The 20,538-nt window shown below is 47.0% G+C and overlaps 1 protein-coding gene across 5 annotated transcripts in view; it reads left to right on the top strand.

Moving 5' to 3' along the window:
* The first annotated feature begins 8,714 nt into the window (after window positions 1-8,714).
* ADORA1 (adenosine A1 receptor) overlaps window positions 8,715-20,538 on the top strand; it is a 39,057-nt gene continuing 27,233 nt past the window's right edge. The window contains exons 1-2 of one of the 5 annotated variants that reach the window (XM_031438830.2): window positions 8,715-8,913; window positions 9,776-10,173. In XM_031438830.2, coding sequence (XP_031294690.1) covers window positions 9,833-10,173 — 341 coding nt within the window. In that variant the 5' untranslated portion in view covers window positions 8,715-8,913; window positions 9,776-9,832. Of the gene's footprint in view, window positions 8,914-9,278; window positions 10,174-20,538 lie in introns of those variants that run through there. The other 4 variants (XM_031438834.2, XM_031438831.2, XM_031438829.2 and 1 more) reach the window with 4 other exon arrangements.

Raw genomic sequence — 20,538 nt, 5'->3', positions numbered from 1 at the left:
TAAGTGAAAATCAAGAGAAAGCTTTGAACCAAAAATAACTGGGGCCAAGGAAATGGGCTGAGAGGCAGAGGCATGGATGCAAAGACTTGTATGTTCACGTGGCACGCCGCCATCGGAGTGCGGAGAAACTCTGTAGGGGAAGTGGAGGGGGGGTGGGGAAGGAGGGTTGACGTGTCCCAGTTTCTCCAGCTAGGCTCTAGGGAAAGATGGCAATTTTTCTCTGAGGCACAGATTCCTCACTCCCTCTGAAGGCAGACATGGAAGTTATCTTTCCCCAAGCAGAAATTCCTCCTCCTCCAGGAAGATCCAACCCGCCCTCACCCTCCTCCTCCCATCGACTCCGGCTCCAGCCCCACCCCAGGCCTCACTACACTTCAGCACAGACCCCCAGCAGAAGCAGTGTGTTCACCCTTGTCAACCGAAACAACAACAACAACAAAACACAACACGAGAGTTGTGAGTCAGGTTTTATTTGGGGGCAAAATGAGGACTATAGCCCAGGGGAGCGCCTCTTGGATCGCTCTGAGGAACTGCTCCAAAGAGGTGAGGGGGAGGTCAGCATATACCTGATTTTTGAGAAGGGGGACTTCTGCAGTCAAGCAAACACTTTGGCAGAAGTCTGCTGCTAGTCACAAGGAGCAGGTGTCTCCATTCATGATGGTAATGCTTTTCTAGATATGAGAGGACACAGGAAGTTGGGCTCATAATATCTTCTCCTGAAAATGTCTATCTGAAGTTCTGTTCTGCACAGTTTTCCACATTCCTGACCTCCACCTTGAACTCCTGTGTTGAAGGTCAATGACTGCAGTGGCTAGTGACCTAATCCTTGTAGAGGCAAGTGACAGGTTTAGTTAGCAGGGCCCCCTCAGGGTTATGTATTCGACCGTTTGGGGTTTGGGAGGCACTCCATGCCCATTTCGCCCCGCAGTGCCAGGAATGCTCGTCCCCAGGTCAGGCGAGGAGTTCGTTGCTAGGCCCCTCAGTGCGCTACTACTGCAGCAGGCCTTAGTAACAGCAGCCAGGGTCTCTGGACCACCTGTCCTGATCTGTCATGGTCCAGGAAATGATTCCCTCTTGATTCCATATTTAAAGTTGCACTATTATAATCACCGATCTCACATAGAATAATGTATCTAGTCAACTGCTTCAGGTCACCTAAACATTTTACCAGAGGCTCAGCCACACATTTGGTAATGCAAGAAGCAACAGCTTTGTAAAGCAGACAAAATATAACCGCTGGGAGGAGCGCTAAGGACGTAATTTATACCAAGAATGTCCACTGGGTATATCCCCAGGTGAGATGACTTAGTCTGCTCTGCACCAACCCTTATCTTTACGGGAAACTGTGTACTGGCATTGCTCGTAAGGTGCCCAGCCCGGTTTCTTGGTGTTATTGGGCTGCTTATACTTAGTACGGGTTAATTGTTCCCAACTTAATGGGGGGGCCTTAAACTTAAATGACCACAGCCTGGTGTTAGCCATAGAAATCCAGCCCACAACTAAGGGAAGTTACAGTCCTTTGTTGAAATTTTGCTTGTTGCTCTGATTGATTTTGAGTAACTGTAGAAGAAAATTCATATTTACGGCCAAGGTTGAGAAAGTATTAGAAATTGGCCAGGTGAGGGGATCCCGCCTAGTAATACCCACAGTGGCTTGAACAGAACTATAATTTCTTTTTTTATAATAATTTCCTAAAGTCCTTCCAGTGAGAGCCTTGGAGGGGAGAAATCCACCGAGGTAACCCAGAGGAACTGGAAACAGGTAATTGACCATAAAACTAACAACTGGATTAACTTTAACTCTGCATAAGACTGTGAGATGCAGCTGGTTCATGGGCAAAGGTGTGCGTAATTATCAGAGTAATTACAGGCCTGGTCTGACCTCTTGGGTCAGCTGTCTACTTCAGAAGTTGTTCTTCTCATCCTGGTCTGGTAGTTATCCTCTGTTTGAGCTTCGTTTTAAGGTGATTTTAAGGTCAGCAGTCCTCTCTACAGGCCAGTTCAGTGCAGGGGTCCTTTCTAAGTGGAAATATTAATCCAAGAGTCAATTGATCTTCAGTTTTGCTGTGCATGAGCTAGTTAAGGGTACCTTCTGTTACCGAGTCCAAACTCGTTCTGCTCACTGCACGACCGGCCAATAAATCGGAAGATGAGGTGTTGGGGCGCGGAAGAGTGACTTTATTCGGAAAGCCAGCAGACTGAGAGGATGGCAGACTAATGTCTTGGAGAACCATCCTTCTCCAATCAGAATACAGGCTCCTTTTATACAAACAAACAAACAAACAAACAAACAAAACAGGGGAGGGGATGTGGTTGATTGTTGCAAACTTATTGCTGCAGGAATTCTTTGTCCTTGCAGTCGTCAGTGGGCCAGGCCATGGTGTCCTGTAAACCTCCAACAAAACAAGGCTTATTCGCTGTTTTGCAACTTGCCATCTCTACCTAAGTGCAGAAGTGCTGACATCCTTAAAGGTCGGAGCCCTGAGAATAGGCTCTCCCATCTATTTCAGGCTAAAGGCAACATTGTTTCACAAAAGGTGCAGAGCTGGCAAGACTGAGCCTAGAAAACAGGACACAGTGGTCAAAAGTAAAGAACAGATCCAATATGGAGTCAAATTTGTTCTCCCCTGTTTCAGTTCCATCTAGATTAGAGACAGTCCTTTAAATTATATCTTTTCTGGTATGCATACTCTCCTGGTTGCTGGTCATGGGGCATCTATCTTCATCCAAAGACAGATTACTGATATAAGTTTCAGAAATAAACTTAGAAGTCTTTTTAATAATTTAATTAAACTTTACAGTAATGTAATATAACAGTAAGGAGCTATCTAGGAAGTGAGTCTTAGGAAGTTCAGACCTCAATTAACAAAAGTAGAATTTAATATCCACTGAAATATTATCTTTTTATGTCAAAAATTACCCTCATTTCTACCAAATATAGCCAAGTTAAGACGAAACTGTTTGCAAAATAAGTCTGGTTTCAATAAACTTGACCTGATGATTTATGTAAGTGTAATTGATCATATAGGCTTTTAAAAAAAAATTGGCTTTGCCGTAACTTTTTATAGGGACGCTCAGATTAAATTTTTTAAAAGGTCTTTCAAGGCTAGAGAAGCCATACCAAAAGCTTGTCACAAATGTCACCTACAATATCTATAGATTTGGGTAATTTCTCCTTTTTCAATGTCTCTAAAATACCGTAGGATTCCTGTACCTGTTAGAAGCTGGCCTTCCTAATTTACCCAATAAAACTGCTGGGAACCTAAGTGTTTCCAATCTCTGGAAGGTGCAAGTAGAGAGAAAGGATAAATGTTTCAGTTCTGCTTACAGAGGAATAATTTACCAAATTGCTGTAAGTCATGACTAGCTTGAGGGGAGGGGTTTCCTTATATCTGGAAAACACAGGTTAATAAGTCAGTAATGTTTCAGTCAGAAACCATAAAAATTATAACCATAGTCATCAGTTCACTCAGTCCTATGAAACTAATCCTTTTAAAAATAGTTTTGTAAAGCCATCAGGTTTTTCATTAGATTCTTTAATGTCTTTTCCAGTTCAGCAGTATGATCTGAAAGTTATCAGGAATCTGTACTTGTGAAAAGGTCCTTGCTATGAGTCTTCTTGAACAGGAAGCATTTTTTGCAAAGGTATTAGGGTAAAACAGTAACTCTCTGGGAATGATAAAAGACTTAAGAAGTCACGGCTGAAGACCTGATTACAATGCAATTAAAAAAGACACTTGGTTACGGCTGCAACATAAAAGATTTTAAGATAATAACTAGAATTATGACTGATAAATTTTACCAAGACATACCAGATTTTTAGGAATTCCATATAATTTCCAGAATATCTAGATTAAAAACATTTGCCTGTATACTATAAGCTAAGAAGATTTATTACTCATTTGACTACGCATCTCATGTAATGTAACACACCAAATGAGCCTAATTAGTTTAATATTTCTCTTTGGGATGTTTCAGGGCCCCCTTGAGGCATTCCAGAGTTAGCTAGAGGTAAAAGAAACTTCATTAGATTTGATTTGGGAAGTTTGTCAAAAATATCAAAAAGATTTAAAAACACTTGGTCAGACAGTATCACAGGTCACTGCGAAACAATACTTAACTCACTTAACCAGAGTAACAATAAAAGATTTCAAAGGCAAATACAGAATCGATCACTTAAAAGGTAAAGAAACTTAAAATCTGTTATCAAAATCAGATTAACATTTTAACAAAAAATTGTTTTCTTAACAGAGAAAAACCAGATTCAAGTTTTGCACCAGCTTACTTTTAAAGTGTATTTACTCAATTAAATTTATTCCAAACTTAGCCAATTCTGGCCATGCAGAAGACTTTTCTCAGAGTTTCCTTTTCCACAATTCTTCCATCGCTTTCTGTATCCATGTTAGTTTGTTCCTTATTTTTTCCATCCAGAAGCAACCAGCTCCAGGACAAAACTACTTTATTGTCCCTTAATAAAACGCGATTCCATTCTTCATACCTTCTTTCATTGAAAACACACATCCTACTTTCCTACTGTATACTGAAATGTTTCCTTTATTATTTCTAGTAGCATTAATGACATATTTGAATTAGAATCCTCTACTCTTATAAACATTAATTTCTAGTGAAAACTAAGAAGTATGCAATTATGAACTGTCTTTTACACTAGCATTCTGTAGAGTGACAGACATAAATACCAATAATAGTTTCTAAAACCATGTGTTTTCGTTATAGAAAATATCTCAGTGTGGCACCAAACATATGTTTAACAGTCCTTAATACCTTTAATTTCTCTAAAAGGAAACTGATGTTCAGTAATAAATGATTTACTATGTTATTTTATTTGGGAATAACCTAACTATTCAATAAATGTCCATCATTTGACTTAATTTAGCACAACTGTAAAATTTTAACTTACCAGAGATCTGAAGAGATTATTTTTAAATAGACAGTCCTAAAACATAATATTCCTAAAGAGTTCACCCGAAAGCCCTTCTCTCTTTTATACTTTTTTACTTATAAAAACTTCATCGTATCAAGTGATTTTTCTTGCTGACAAATTTGCAACAGATACAATAAGATCTTACTTGACTTCTGTTAAATGTAGCTACAATTAAAGTATTACATTTAATGCTGACGACTCTAAAGACATATAAATTAATGCAATTTATTTAATACTGAATATTTCCTAGTTCACATAAACCTGAAATTCACTCTGGCCAGTGTACTTTTAGATTTCTGAGAACTTATATAAGTGCTTAATTTTCTTTAAGCCAAGTAAGTGGATCTAATACCATCTAAAGGTATAGACATATATGCATACATAAACATATAGACAGACATAACCAGAGATCCCAGCTTCATTTTATTTAACAGCTTCATTTTATTTTTAAAATTCTTTTTGTTGAAGTATAGTCGATTTACAACGTTGTGTTAATTTCTGATGTACAGTATAGTGATTCATTTATGCATATGTATATATTCCTTTTCATATTCTTTTTCATTGTAGGCCATTACAAGGTATTGAATATAGTTACGTGTGCTACACAGTAAGACCTTGTTGTTTACCTATTTTATATATATCTTATATATAAAAAGTTAGTATCTACAAATCCTGAACTCCCAATTTATCCCTCCCCACCCTCTTTTCCCCCTGATAACCATAAGTTTGTTTTCTATGTCTGTGAGTCTGTCTCTGTTTTGTAAATAAGTTCATTTGTCTTTTTTAAAGTTTCCACATATAAGTGACATCTTACGGTATTTTTCTTTCTCTTTTTGACTTACTTAGAATGACGATCTCCAGGTCCATCCATGTTGCTGCAAATGGCACTATTTTATTCTTTTTTTAATGGCTGAATAGTGTATGTGTATATATATGCACACACCCCACACACACACACAACTTTTTTAACCAGTCATCTGTCAATGGACATTTAGGTTGCTTCCATGTCCTGGCTATTGTAAATTGAGTCACAGCTTCATTTTAAAACTTAGTCGTGAATGAGGTATTACAATATAAAACTCACTAGTTTATAATAGTTATTTAAAAGGCTTCTTGCCCCTGCTTTTTCCCCTCAGTCTCAGGAATTAGCGATAGTCTAGATAAGGTCAGTGTTCTTGAGAACCCTGGTCTCAAGGCACAGGGAGAGTAGAGCAAATGCTTCTAGAAGGGCTCATTCTCTCAGGGTCAGAAGTCCGAAAAGGTGTTTTATCAAGCCGGCTTTCTCTAACAACTGCATACACAATAAAAGACCTCATATCAGCCACTTTCATGGCAAAATTTTCCTTTAATTCCCTATTAAGTAAGGACTTATAAGTATAACTTTTGTTCGTACATAAACCTGGCTGGAGTGTTCGTCAGAAGCTGGATTTCTGACACCTCTTATTTCTCTGAGAGATTCTGTTGCCCGTTTTAAAGTTGAATTTTTCAGGGATGGAATTTACTAATGAAGTTGCACGGTGGGCTGGCGTGCTACCTGTGCGCTTAACGCCTCTAAGTGTCACTCAGAGTTGTTTCGGCCCTTTTACGTGACTCAGTTTCTCCCTTCAGTGGTCTAAGACCACCGTGGGTGCTTGGATCACCGAATGGCCAGTTCTTAAACCTGATCTCTGGATGAGTAAGTCTTTTGATTAATGAGTAGGTTTCCCTATGGGACCACTGCACAATCTGAGGACGCTGCCTCCACCACTCCTAAAAATTCCTCAGTTGCCGGAGAAAGCCCGTAACTACAGGGGGAGTCTTGTCCCCCTTCTTTGGAGCAAAGCTCTCATATCGTATCTTCACTTCTATCCCAACAAATTCTTTTAGGGTAGCCGAATTGAGGAAAGGTGCCAGATGAACCTCTTACCTGACCATTCAGCACAGATAGCTCAGTGTCTTTCAACCGAGCAAGCCTCAGTGTCTCAACCAGGCCCCCTCCCCCAACATCTTTCCCCTGGGAGTGGGGAGGGGCAGATACCTGTTACAAACTCAGGGTCACCAAAGATTATGGGAGATCTGAGAACCAGGAGCAAGTCATCCAAATTCATCTAGACCCTCTGAGGAGGTGGAGGGGCCCGAGGGGCCCCTGCTGGTACCAAGTTCTTATTCCTCCTAGAGTTCAGGTGAAGGAGAGGAGTCTGCTCTGGGTCCCTTTGTTGGTTGTCAAAGCTGTAGGCTGAAAAAAAAAAAAAAAAAAGAAGCACATGAGTTGCGAGTTAAGTTTCATTTGGGGCAAAATGAGGACTCTAGCCTGAGGGACAGCCCCTCAGATAGCTTAAGGAACTGCTCTGAGGGGGTAGGTGGGGGAGGTCAGTATATATATGATTTTAGTGCAGGGGGGATACACGCAATCAAGCACACATTTTGGCAGAAGGTTGCTGCTAGTCACAAGGAGCAGATGTCTCTGTTCATGAATTTAGTACTTTTCTAGATGTAAGAAGATGCAAGAAATTGGGTTCATAAAATCTTTTCCTGAAAACGTCTGACTCTCTGAAGGTCTGTTCTGCCAGTCTCTCCCAGCACGCAGTTTGCCTCCTTCCTGATCTCTGCCCTGAACTCCTGTGTTGAAGGTCAGTGACTGCAGGGGCTAGTTATCTAATCCCTGTGGAGGCAGATGGCAAGTGACAGATTTCAGTTGGCGCTCTCTTCTTAGCAGAACCCCTCTCTTGACATCCTGAAACCCAACAAGAGCACAGGTGTGGCTAGGTGGCATGGAGCCCCCCAGCCTGACTCTCTGCTCTCCCAGGGCCCTTCCCCAATATTCGTGTACAGGGATTTCTCAGGTTGCGATCTCTGTAAGGCACCTGGTCTGAGTGAGCATCTGCCCTGGGGTAGTCCTTAGTCAGTACCGGTGGCCCACTTACACTGCAGCAGGAGACAGCTGAGCAAAGGATCAGGGTGGAGCAGAGTGGGGAGAGCTCCGTGCTGGGAGCCAGGAGCCTGTTTTCTCACTCTGTCTTGTTAGGATTTGTGTGGGGGCTTGTGAACGTCCCTTCCTTCCCCGAGTCTGCGTCTTTATCAATAACATGAGGAAATGAGATGGGAGACCTTATGGCTTAAGTACTGCTCTATGAAGAGGGAGAAGAAGGAAAGATGATGGGCACAAAGGGGGTGACACTGGTGGAGATGCCCTTGGGAAGCTGGGCCACTTCTCTGAGCCTCAGTGCTCTCATCTGTGAAGTGGAAATTACTAAGACTAAAAGGCAGTTATGAAATATACAGGAGAAAGGAATGTAATGAATGACTCAGGATAAGAGACGGCAAAGCGATGCAAAGCAATGTGTGCTGGAAGCTCCTAGGAATATTCAAGGGGCCGATTTCTTGGGAGAGCAGGGTTTCAGGATTGAGGGGTGGAGGAGGGTGCCAAGGCTTCAACTGACTATTGGAGGAAGCGGAGAAGGAGGGGCATCCTGGAGTCCTTCAGGTGAGATGCTTTGCTGTGACCCGTGGAGGGATCGCTGGAGGCCAGAACAGCCCTTCTGGGCACGTCACATTTTGGAAGGCAGAGAGTGAACCCAGGGAGGCTGCACCTCTGTCTGCTCCCGAGACTGGATTCACACATCAGACGTTGCGGAAAAGCTCACATTTTCCCGGCTTTTCTCAAGCAGAATCACCGCCTTTGTTTAGAGGAGGGGATGGGGGAGGAGACAGAGGGCCAGGAGGGAGGGGCCCGCGGGTGCAGCCGCCGCCCCCGCCCCCTCTGGGTGTGCGGAGCAGGATTGTCACTCAGCTCCCGCACCGGGGGCGACGGAGGTGCAGGGTGCCGGAGTAGAGTCCCAGCCAGCTGCCATCCCTCTGGACCTGACGGGCTGGTCCTGGATTCTCCAGGCATCCCCAGAGCGAGCGCCTGCTGAAGGCGTAGAGCGGGGAGGGCGCCTGGACAGACAGAGCCGTTCAGGTGGCTGGGAGCTCTGCCAGCTTTGGTGACCTTGGGTAAGTCTGTGCCTCAGTTCGCCTCCGGGACGTCTCGGTGGGGATGCAGCAAAGGGTTGAAAGAGGAAACCAGATTGCTCCCTTGGGGCGGGTGTGTGCGAGGGTCCCCGCAGAGCTGGACCGAGACCTGGGACTGCCAGAAAGCGGGCGCCAGCAGTGTGTCAGGTGGGCGGGCGCAGGGCACGTGTGGGCTGCACGCCGGGGAGGGGGACCCCGCGCCCTGGCCCGGTGCTGGGCTCAGTCCCCCAGACCCACGTCTGCCAGTCCGGTCTCAGGTGCGAAACAGGGGCACTACCTCTTTAAAAGCGTCCGGGCTGAGCCTCTGCCGCACCATGTGATTGCCTGAAAGGCCGGGCCGGGAGCGCTGCGGCGGGAGCCCAGAGGACCGAGAGCTGCCGCGCGCGGTGCCCAGAGCCCAGCCCTGCCTGGCGCGGCTTCGAGCCACCGGGCGGGCGGCACCAGGTGCCCGGAACTTTGGGCGCCGCCGCTGGGACCCCCCTAGCCACCGGCAGACAGGATGGTGAGCTCCCCGCATCCTGTTCTGTGGGCAGAGGTGGGCAGAGCCAGGCACGGGGGACCCCTGTGGGCTGTGTGTGTGCTGGGATCTGCCTCACACCTGATAAAAAAGCCAGCGGAGGAGCGAGTGCTGCTATTTTAAGTTGTTGAATGGATCCTCTGGGGATGATAAGGGGAGGGGACAAAGATTAGGCAGAGAAAGGGCCAGGGTACCCCACCAGCTTCGGCAGGCACTACATGTGCCAAGTGGGGCACCTCTCCAAAGGGCAGCTGGAGCTCCAGAGCTGCCTGGGCTCCCCTCCCCCTCCCAGGCAGGCCTTCCCAGCCCAGGCTTCCGTGACCACAGGTGCTTGCCTCCTGCCCCTTGGTGCCTGTCTGCTGATGTGCCCAGCCCGTGCCCACCATGCCGCCCTCCATCTCGGCCTTCCAGGCCGCCTATATTGGCATCGAGGTGCTCATCGCCCTGGTCTCCGTGCCTGGGAACGTGCTGGTGATCTGGGCAGTGAAGGTGAACCAGGCACTGCGGGATGCCACCTTCTGCTTCATCGTGTCACTGGCGGTGGCTGATGTGGCAGTGGGCGCTCTGGTCATCCCACTTGCCATCCTCATCAACATTGGGCCACAGACCTACTTCCACACCTGCCTCATGGTCGCCTGCCCTGTCCTCATCCTCACTCAGAGCTCCATCCTGGCCCTGCTGGCAATTGCTGTGGACCGCTACCTCCGTGTCAAGATCCCACTCAGGTGAGTCCAGAGCAGCTGAAGGTCCCCGCTGCACCCCATCTTGGGTGGCCTGAAAGCCATCTAGAGAGGGTAAAAGGTAGAGCCTGAGACTCCAAGTGAGCCAGATATTCTCCGGGCCATTGTGCCCCAGCCCTCACTCTGCCATCCTGCCCTCTGCTCTGCAGGACTAGGCAGAACTGCAGTTGAAGCAGGACGGGGCTGGTTGGCTGGAGGAATGGGGTCCTGGGCATTGCCTGAACAGCGCTGAAACTGCTGTTGTTCTCCTGACGTGATCAGGGAACCTGAGGCTGCCTGTCCAGCCTAGAGTGGATTTGGTGGGGCCACTGAGACCAGAGCAGCGAGCCCTGGGTGGGAATGAGCTGAGCTCCACCAGTTGGAGGGAAGTGGGAGGGGCGGAGCAGATTGTTAGGCGGGGCTGAGGGCGTCACACCATGGGCAGGAGCGGTGCTCCTCCAGCCAGACCTGGGCAGGCTTCCTGAGGACACTCCTTAGCTCTTTTGTTCTCCAGACACCCTGTGCTAGCCAGCTCCGTGCTCCAGGGCTGTCCTGCTGAACCCAAGCAGTCTGATGACCTCTGCCCAGTTCCCACCTACGGGATCTCTGTTGCAGGCAGGAGGAGGGAGAAATACAGGCTCCCACTCTTAATGATTCTGTTCTGTTGCAAAAACCACAATGTCTTCCCAGTCACAGCAGAGATGCTTATGCTGTGTCCAGGCAGCACCAGGGTGAGTGGCATAGGGGCAGTCCCCTCATGCAGGTGTCCAGTCCACACTGGGGCTCCTTCACTGGGTCTGCCAGGCCATAGTCTCATCACCAGGCAGTGCCTGGGCCACCAAGTGCCAGCAAATGCCTGGGCGCACTGCCAGGGCCAGCCTCACTGGGACAGTCTTGTGAGGCGTGCTTGCCTCCTCTTTAAATCTTCTCACCAGTAGATCCCCTTTCTCCTGGGGAGTTCTGGCCCCACTGGGGTATGGGGCCTCTGGCCCCACTGGGCATCTTGCCTGGGCAGGCCGAGTCACCCACGTTTCTCCTCTCTGCCTTACATTTGTGCACATTTAGTTTTTCAAAGCTTTTTAATGCACCTTCCCCTTCCCTTTCACCATGATCCTGCGAGCGAAGTGAAGCAGGAGCTGGTAGAGGAGAAGCAGATCCAGAGAGTCTCCTAAAGCAGAGCCTTGATTCCACTGCCCTCTTCCTTCCGGATTCCCCCGTGTCCCGGCCCTGGATGCCAGTCTCTCCATCCTGTTTACCTCCCTCACAACTTCTAGGTTTCCCAGGGGAGGGGAGGTGAAGGCTGCTGGTAGGGGGAGAAGGGAAGGTAGGGGAGGCAGCCCAGAAGCCCTGTAACCTCAGCCACTGAGCGGCCTTCATGCTGCCATTAGTCCCGGGTCATGCCTGGGTTGTGCCGGTGAAGCCGGTTTCAGCCCATTAGAGTGGGCTGGGCCTCTGAGCCTGACCATTAGGCCACATTAGGAAATTCACGCAGATATGTGGATACAGGAAGGCTGCTTAAGAAATTCAGTCTCCTGAGTGTGTGCCAAGGCGAACCAAAGGCCTGGTTATGATGTAACAGAGACCATAGGCCCACAGAATGTGCCCTGCTTGCCCTGTGGGGATGGAGGTGGCTGTGCTGGCAGGACCTGGAGGCTCATTCCTCCAGAAGCCAGCTTCTGTTGCTCCTTGCTCCAGTCTGGAGGAGCTAGGGGTCTTGAGGAGCTGTCTCTGGAGGGCCAAGGGTGTGCGTAGGGGCTGAGAGAACAGGCCGGGGTTCACATCCTTGCTATGAATTCCTAGCTGTAGGTCCTTGAGAAAATCACTTATTAACCTCCTTCAGTTTTCATTTCCACATCAATAAAAGGAGACATTACTTTCTTTCTAGGATGATTGGAAGATTATAATAAACTCCTGCATAAAAGCACTTAGTAATGTATAATACACTTAGTACTTTATGTAAGCCATAAATAGTAGGTTTATGTTTGTAGTCTTATTATCATTATTAATGTATTGCTCAGAGAGGGTCTGAATATGCAAGTCCTGCACCCCCACCCTACGCATACTCATTCTCTCATGTAGCCACACATATGCCCACACACACGTGCACAGCCCCCGTGGGCACACACAACACACCACATTTCCAGGGACACTGTTAAATCGTATTTATACATGTTTTTTCTCCCTTGCTGGATTGTCATGCCTCAAGGGCAGTGACCACATTTTGTTTGTTTCTGCAAATTCTTCAGAATGCCTAGTGTAGTGTCTGGCACATAGCAGACCCTTGGTAAATGTTGATTGAATTGGATGAGTCTTCAGAGCTCACACAGCTGAGCCTCAGGCGGGCCTTCCAGGAGTCTAACTTCCATCCATCCTGCTGTGGCCGATGCCTTCCCAGCATTCTACATCAGCGGCCCCCATCAGCTCAGGCCACACGTTGGCAGTGCCTGCGAGAGGAGGCTTTCTCCTGAGTCAGAGAAAGGTTCCTGGGACCTAGTTCCAAAGCTGGACTCCTGGAGGCTGGGCTGAGGTGATGGGCCGCCCCAAGCCCTTGCTGGTCACTGCCCAGGTGGCCCCTCAGGGGGAACAGCATGCATTGCTCCCCTCTGGGCTGCCAGAGTCAGCAGGCTGCTGGGTCTGGGAGAACACCTTTCAGCCAGAGGTCCCCAGGTGCCTGGCTCCTGGCCTTGACAAGCCAGTCAGGGATGGATGCAGCCCTGGGCACCAGGGAGTAACACTGATGAAGCATTGGTGAGACATGGGTGGGGCCTTAAGTGACAGGAGTCTGCTGGGCCCCTCACCAAGCAAGGCATCCTTTGGTCAGTCAACCACAAATTTTACTTCCTTCCACTTGGCAGACAGCCAAGAGGAAAAAAAGGTTGACATCATGTAGCGTGATCCAGTTACCAAAAACCCAAAAGCTTAAACTGTTGGTTAGTTCCATGTATTTTGCAGGTTACTTGCACAGCACCTCTGCGTGTTTGGTAATTGACACCCTGTTCCCCTCAGTGTCTACTCCTAGGGAATCTCCAGTGTTCATTGCATCACACCTCTCGCCCTGGGTCTTCATGGTGGCACCTACTCCAGGGGACTCATTATGAGAAAGGGTGCCCACAGTGGGCTCCCTGACCAAAACCCACTCTGTGGGAAAGAGACCCCTGAGTAAGATCTGTCTGTAGCCAGATGGGTTGGGGTGGGGTGAAGGGGTGATGGGTATCGGGGAGTCAGGTCCAGGTCTGTCTAACAGATGCCTTTAACCAGTGAGCCCGTGTGCGTTTTAAATCAGCCCCAAGAAGCTGAATGGAGGAGTTTCCTTAAGACTGTCAGTGGGGGTGATCTTCTCTGACTTCTGCCAGTGGCGTCTGCGCTCTGCTCCAGCCCACGCTTGGTGCCTCTCCCTCCCTCCTCACCTTCCCTCCAGTGGGCATTTGAGCCACTGGCAGCCCTGCCTCTGTCCACAGCTGGAGGCCTGCCCAACTGGGCTGCTGACCAGGGAAGCAGAGCAGGGCGTGGGCGAGGCTGGCCTGCTGGACCAGAGCTCTGGCTGGGAAAGAAATCTGGTAGATTAAGATGTGTTTGCTTTTAGGCATCAATTTGGCCCCCCCTTAAACCTCATCCCCCCCCCCCCCCGCCAACTAGCCTGGGCTTTCCTTGACAACTAAAGTACTGGTACCCCAGCAGGTGACCGTCTGTGGCCTCAGGGTCCCAGAACATTTGCTCTCTGGTGGTGCCGTCTGCTTCCAGCAGAGGTAGGCCGTCTCTAGCTCCTCTGTCTAAGGATGGAGTGGTCATCCGCCTGGGGTGTCTGAGACAGGAGTGGTAGCCAGCCCTGAAGCCCAGCTCCCTCGCACCTGCAGGAGAGGAAGCAGGCCCAGGGTTCCAGCATGATCAAGGCCACTCCGCCACAGGCCCTTTCCTTCTCCCAGTTCTGACTCTTGCTCCCTAGCCTCTGATGTAACACCCCTCCAGGAACAGAGCAGGGAAATGCCGCCTCCGGAGGTTAAGTCAGCAAATTAGTGATGGGCTTGGAGGGGGAAGTGATGGAAGGATGTCAGCTTTGTGATTAAAAAGGTAACTTCTTGGTTTGAATTAGGGACGGCTTTCAGGTGGCTTATGGTAAAGAGTGCACCGAGCAATCTGGGTTAGTGTCAGCGGTGAAATCTCCCGGTTGGCACTGGAATGGCTTCCAGGAAGCCTCCAAGGGCTTGAGGAGCAAGATACCAGGTGTGAGTGCTGCCTGGAAGCAGGGAAATGGCCCGGACACCGTCTGGAGAGCCCCTCTACTCAGAGATCATGGGGTGGGGCCGTAGAGGCTGTACCCCGACATTTGATATTTATTTCTGAGTGTGAAAGCAGTCCAAGTTTATTGCTAAAAATTTGAGAAATATAGAAAAGAATAAAGATGGCAGAATCACCACTAATTCTATCGCCTGCAGATAACTACTGTTAACATTCTGGTGTTCCAGAAAAATTTTCCCAGATAGATAGATAAATTATTTTTACATAGTTGAATGCATCTATGATTTTTATATACCATTTTATAATACAACATAATTCACTTCATGTTATATTATAAACATTTTCCCCCATGTCAATAAAAAATATTTCGTAAGGATTTTTATAATGGTATAATATTGGATTGTATTTTTAATTCATCTGTTAGGTCTGAGCTAAAACAGCCCCTTTTCAGGAGGCCTTCTGTGCCCCCCCTCCCCACCTGGACTAGGTTCATGTCCCGTGTTAAGTGCTCCAGTTGGATCTGTTTCTCCTTCCCCATCTCTCCTGGCCCAGGTGCATTTTTTTGGGCTTGGTGAACACTGAAAGGGCCAGGATCACACCTGCTCAGATACCTGCCCCCCAGGCCTGGCACAGAGTAGGCATGCTGCAAACATTTTTTTTTTTTAAAGAAAAGATTACCATATTTTGTTGACTCATACATCTTGACTGTTTAGAGTGTTACTAATTTTCAATTTTTATAAATAACACTGCATTACTAATTTTCAATTTTTATAAATAACACAGCAATGATTCCCACAATTAACATTAATTTGTAGGCTCAGGGCCAAGTCTGGATCTCTGGGTTGTGCCTCTTGGTAAACAGCACAGCTTCTATCTGTAAGGATTGTCTTATAAGGTTAAATATTTCCCAACTCCCTTTCCTCCAACTCTCCCTGCTCCTCCTGCCCAATTTCACCCAAACTGCAAACCCCAAGAGGTGCACCTGGCATCCCCCTGCCCATCTGCCCTGCTGGGCTAGGTAGGGCAGGGCTGTCTGGGCCCCAGGTCTAGTCCACACTGCCTCGTCTCTCTTCTCTGAGGCCTGAACATCCTATTTCTTTGCCTCTAAGTGAGGGGAGCAGTCCCCAGGGTAGAGAGCTTGGAGTGTGGGACTTCCTGGTTGGCCCCACTTGGCAGGGTGAACACAGAACAGAGAGGAAGGCAGACACGCAGCTCCTTGAGCTGCATGAATTACCCCTTCAGCCTCAGCCTCCTTAACTCAAGCCCAAAGGAGGCTACCAGCCCCTTAGAACAAAGAAAATGCTGGCAGCCGGTGGTGGGAAGGGACAGGCAGAGGAGGGAGGGGGCTGAGCCTTGGCATTCATGTCCTTTTGGAAATACTGGCTTTGGGGGTGGGCAAGGAGATGGGGGCAGCTGGCAAGGGGCTTCCCTGCCCCCAAAGAAAAGGAGGTCGATCGGGCGTCTTGTCATGCAGTGCTCCTCACAGGTTTTTCTTCAGCAGGATTTAGTGGGGTTAGGGAGCTGGAGACATCTGTTTATCTATTTCATAAACTTGCTTTGAGCATTGATCGTGTCCCAGGCACTTTGTGGGGCCTGGGGATACAGAGATGGGCCGGCTGCTCTGGGCTCTGCCTCTGTCTGGGAGTTCTTAGCCACTGTTGAGATTGTGGATTCCTGCAGACCGAGGTGGCCAAGTATAAACCCCTAACCTGCCCCCGGTGGGAGAAGGGGTGGCCGGAGGTGCATCTGACACCTTATGGTACTTGGGCTGAGCAGCTGGCCCCAACTCCACACCCACTCTCTGCAGCCCTGGCTGTGTGGGAGAGGGCCTTTGGGACTGTCTTCCTGCCACCTGTCCCTTGGGAGAGGAGGGTAAGGAGTCACCCTGACTTGTCCCCACACAGGGCCCTAATATAGAAGATGTGTCCCTTCGGTCATGCAGCAGGACTCACTGAGTGCCTCCCACGTGCCAGGCATCGCTGCGGGTGCTTGGGGTACATTCAGTAGCAAGCAAAGATGTTCGCAGAGTCTGCGTGCTAACGGGCTGGCAGACAGACGCTAGCTAACAGACATGATGCCTAATACGTAGAGTATTTGAATGTAAGAAGAGCAGGGCACATGGGACTGGAAATGCCAGGAGAGGGTGGGGAGAAAGGTTTGCAATTTTCAGTGGGATAGTCAGTGAGGCTTCCTTGAGAAGTTGCCATTTGAGCAAAATCTTGGGGGTGAGGAGCTTTGCCATGCAGATACTGGGAGGACATTCCACACAGAAGGAACTCGCAGTGTGTGAGGACTAGCGAGGAGGTTTGTGTGGCTGGGATAAAGGGGGAGAGTGGTCAGAGACAGGCCTGGAAAGATAATGAGCTGCTGGCTTGGAGGCCACGGGAAGGACACTGGCTTTTACTTTGAGGGAAGTGGGGAGCCATTGCAGAGTTTAGAGCAAAGAAGTGGCGTGATCTGACTTAGGTTTTAAAGGCTCACTGTGGCTGCTGTGCTGACAATGTGCTGTAGGGGCAAGCAGAGGACTAGTTAGGAGCTGTGGCAGTAATTCAGGCAGGAGAAGAGGGAAGTGGCTTGAATCAGAAAGACAGCAAGCAGAGGAGGTGGTGAGACGTGATTAATTCTGGAAGTGCGTTTTCAAATGTTAACTTTTTATATCCTTTTAATGATGTAAAATGTTCATACAGTAAAGTGCGTAAGCCTTAAGTGTATATAGTTGAATAAATATTTGCACATGGGTGTATCTATGCCACCACCACCCAGATCAATATTTGGAACATGTTCAGCGCCCCAGAAGGCTCCCCTCTGTCCGTCTCCATCAGTACTTTCCAAAAGGTAACCATTCTGACCTTTATCCCCTTAGATAGATTTTGCCTGTTCTTGAACTTTTATAAAGAGAATTGAGTAGTATGCGCTCTTTTGTGTCTGGCTCCTGAAGCTTAAAATTATGCCTGAGACTCATCCCTGTTATTGAGTGAAATAGTAGGTTTTGTTTGTTTTTATTCTTTTCCTAATTGCTGTTAGAATTCATTCTATTGTATGAATGTGCCATGATTTTTTAAAATTTCAGGTGTGTTTTGAAGAAAGAAAAAAATTGCTTATAGATTGGATGTAGGGTGTGGGAGAAAGAAGAGTCAAGTATGACCAAACTTTTAGTTCTAAGCAGCTGGAAGTGCAGAGTGGGCATTTCCCAAGGTTAGAAAGGCTGCAGGTGATACAAGCTTTGGGAGAAATAAAAGGAGTTGAGGTTTAGACATACTGAGTCTGGAGTATCTATTATATACCTCCATGGAATGTTGAGCAGGCAGTTGGATGGATACACAAGGATGGTGTTCAGGAGAGAGATCTGGGCAGGGGTTATAAATGTGAGAGCCACTGGCATGTAGATGGGGTTTCAATCCACAAGGTCAGATGAGATCCCCAAGAGAGAAAGTAGAAATAAAGCAGAGGATGCAGATGACACGATACTACACGTAGAAAATCCTAAAGACACCACCAAAAAACTGTTAGAGCTCATCAATGAATTTGGGAAAGTTGCAGGATACAGAATTAATATACAGAAATCTGTCACATTTCTATATATTAACAACGAAGTATCAGAAAGGAAAATTAAGAAAACAATCCCATTTACCATCACATCAAAAAGAATAAAACACCTGGGAATAAACCCAAGAAGGCAAAAGACCTGTACTCTGAAAACTGTAAGACATTGATCAAAGAAATTGAAGATAACACAAATGGATGGAAAAATATAGCCTGTTCTTGGATTCGAAGAATTAATATTGTTAAAACAACCATACTACCGAAGGCAATCTACAGATTCAATATAATTGCTATCAAAATACCAATGGCATTTTTCACAGACCTACGGCCAATAATTTTAAAATTTGTATGGAAATGCAAAAGACCCTGAATAATCAAAACAATCTTGAGAAAGAAGTAGAGAGCTAGAGGAATCACGCTTCCTGACTTCAGACTATACTACAAAACTACAGTAATCAAAACAGTATGGTTCTGGCACAAAAAAACAGACACATAGATCAATGGAACAGGATAGAGAGCCCAGAAATAAACCCACACACTTATGGTCAATTAACCTACAACTCAGAGGGCAAGAATACACAATGGAAAAAAGACAGTCTCTTCATTAAGTGATGCTGGGAAAGCTGGACAGCTACACCTGAAAAAAACGAAATTAGAACATTCTCTAACACCATACACAAACATAAACTCAAAATGGAGTGGAGAGGGTATAGCTCAAGTGGTAGAGCACATGTTTAGCATGCGTGAGGTCCTGGGTTCAATCCCCAGTACCTCCTCTAAAAATGGATAAACCTAATTACTCCCCTCCCACCAAAATAAAATAATACAATAGCAAAATGGATTAAAGACCTAAATGTAAGACTGGATATTAAAAAACTCCTTGAGGAAAGCTCAAGAATGCAGAATGCTCTTTGACATAAATTGCAGCAATATCTTTTTGGATCTGTCTCCTAAAGTAAAGGAAATTAAAGCAAAAATAAACAAATGGGACCTAATTAAACTTGAAAGCTTTTGCGCTGCAGAAGAAACCATTAACAAAATGAAAAGACAAGCACTGAATGGGAGAAAATATCTGCGAATGACGTGACTGATAAGGGATTAATACCCAACATATGTAAATAGCTCATGCAACTCAACATCAAAAACCAAGCAACCTCATTAAAAAAAAAATAGAAGAACTGAACAGACATTTTCCCCGAGAGGAACTGCAGGTGGCCAACAGGCACATGAAAAGACGCTCGACATCACTCATCATCAGGGACATGCAAGTCAAAACCACAATGAGATATCACCTCACACCCATCCAAATGGTAGCATCAGAAAGAACACAAATAACAAATGCTGGAAAGGATGTGGAGAGAAAGGAACCTCACCCTGTACACTGTTGGTGGGAATGAAAATTGATACAGCCTCTGTTGAAAACAGTATGGAGGGTTCTCAAAAAATAAAAAATTGAACTACCGTATGAGCCAGCAATTCCAGTTCTAGGTATATATCCGGAAGAAAGACAAAACTGCTAATTCAAAAAGGTACATGCATCCCATTGTCTGTAGCAGCACTGTCTACAATTGCCAAGAATATGGAAACAACTTAAGTGTTCATCAACAGATGAATGGATAAAGAAGATGCAGTGTTATGTAGACAATGGAATACTTCTCAGCCATAAAAAAAGAGCAAAATTTTGCCATTTGCAGCAGCCTGGATGGACTTGGGGGGTCTTATGCTAAGTGAAATAAGTCAGGCAGAGAAAATTGTATGATGTCACTAATATGTGGAATCTAAAAAATACAACAGACTAGTGAATATAACAAAAAAGAAGAAGTCTCACAGAGTCACAGAGAATAAACTAGTGTTTACCAGTTATGGGGGGCAATATAGGGATGGGAGGGTGGGAGGTACAGACCAGTGGGTGTAAGATGGGTTTAGGGGTGTCTTACACAACACACGGAATATAGCCAATATTTTGTAATAACTGTAAGTGGAAAATAACCTTTCAAAATTCTATAATTATTTTCACTTAAAAAAAGAAAGGAGAGGACCAAGGACTGAGCACTGAGGTCGGGGAAGAGGTGAGGCATTAGCCAGACGGACTGAAGGAGAGCCACAGGTACAGGAGGCACCCAGAGCCCATGTGTGGTGGCCTGGGAGCCAAGCACAGAGACCGGCGAGGAGAACCAGAGACTGCCCGTCACATGCTTCCAGCGGGTCAGGTGGACTGAGAATTCCCACTGGATTTAGCAAGAGCGATGTTAATGGGGTGGTGGGAGCAGAGAGCCTGATTGGAGGGGGCTCAAGAGGGCGGAGGAGTGGACCTGAAGGCAGCTCTGGCGTAGATGACCCTTTTGAGGAATTTTGTGGCAGAGCGCAGTCACTGGGCAGGAGCTGTCAGGAGAAGTGGGCGCAGGGCATTTCGTTTTGTGTCGTTTGCTAAGTTAGGAAGGACATTGGTATGTCTGTGTGCTGACTGGGACTGCGTAGAGAGGGCAAAACCAATGATGGGGCAGAGGAGAGAACTTCTGGATTGACATCCTTGTTCAGGCACGCAGGGCAGGGACCTAGGACAAACACGGAGGGACTTGCTTTGGAGGGCGT

This window comes from Camelus dromedarius, chromosome 21, assembly GCF_036321535.1.
Source record: "Camelus dromedarius isolate mCamDro1 chromosome 21, mCamDro1.pat, whole genome shotgun sequence".
Lineage (NCBI taxonomy): Eukaryota > Metazoa > Chordata > Mammalia > Artiodactyla > Camelidae > Camelus > Camelus dromedarius.
Note: the sequence above shows the minus strand (reverse complement) of the source record. Positions and strands in the feature narration are given on the sequence as shown.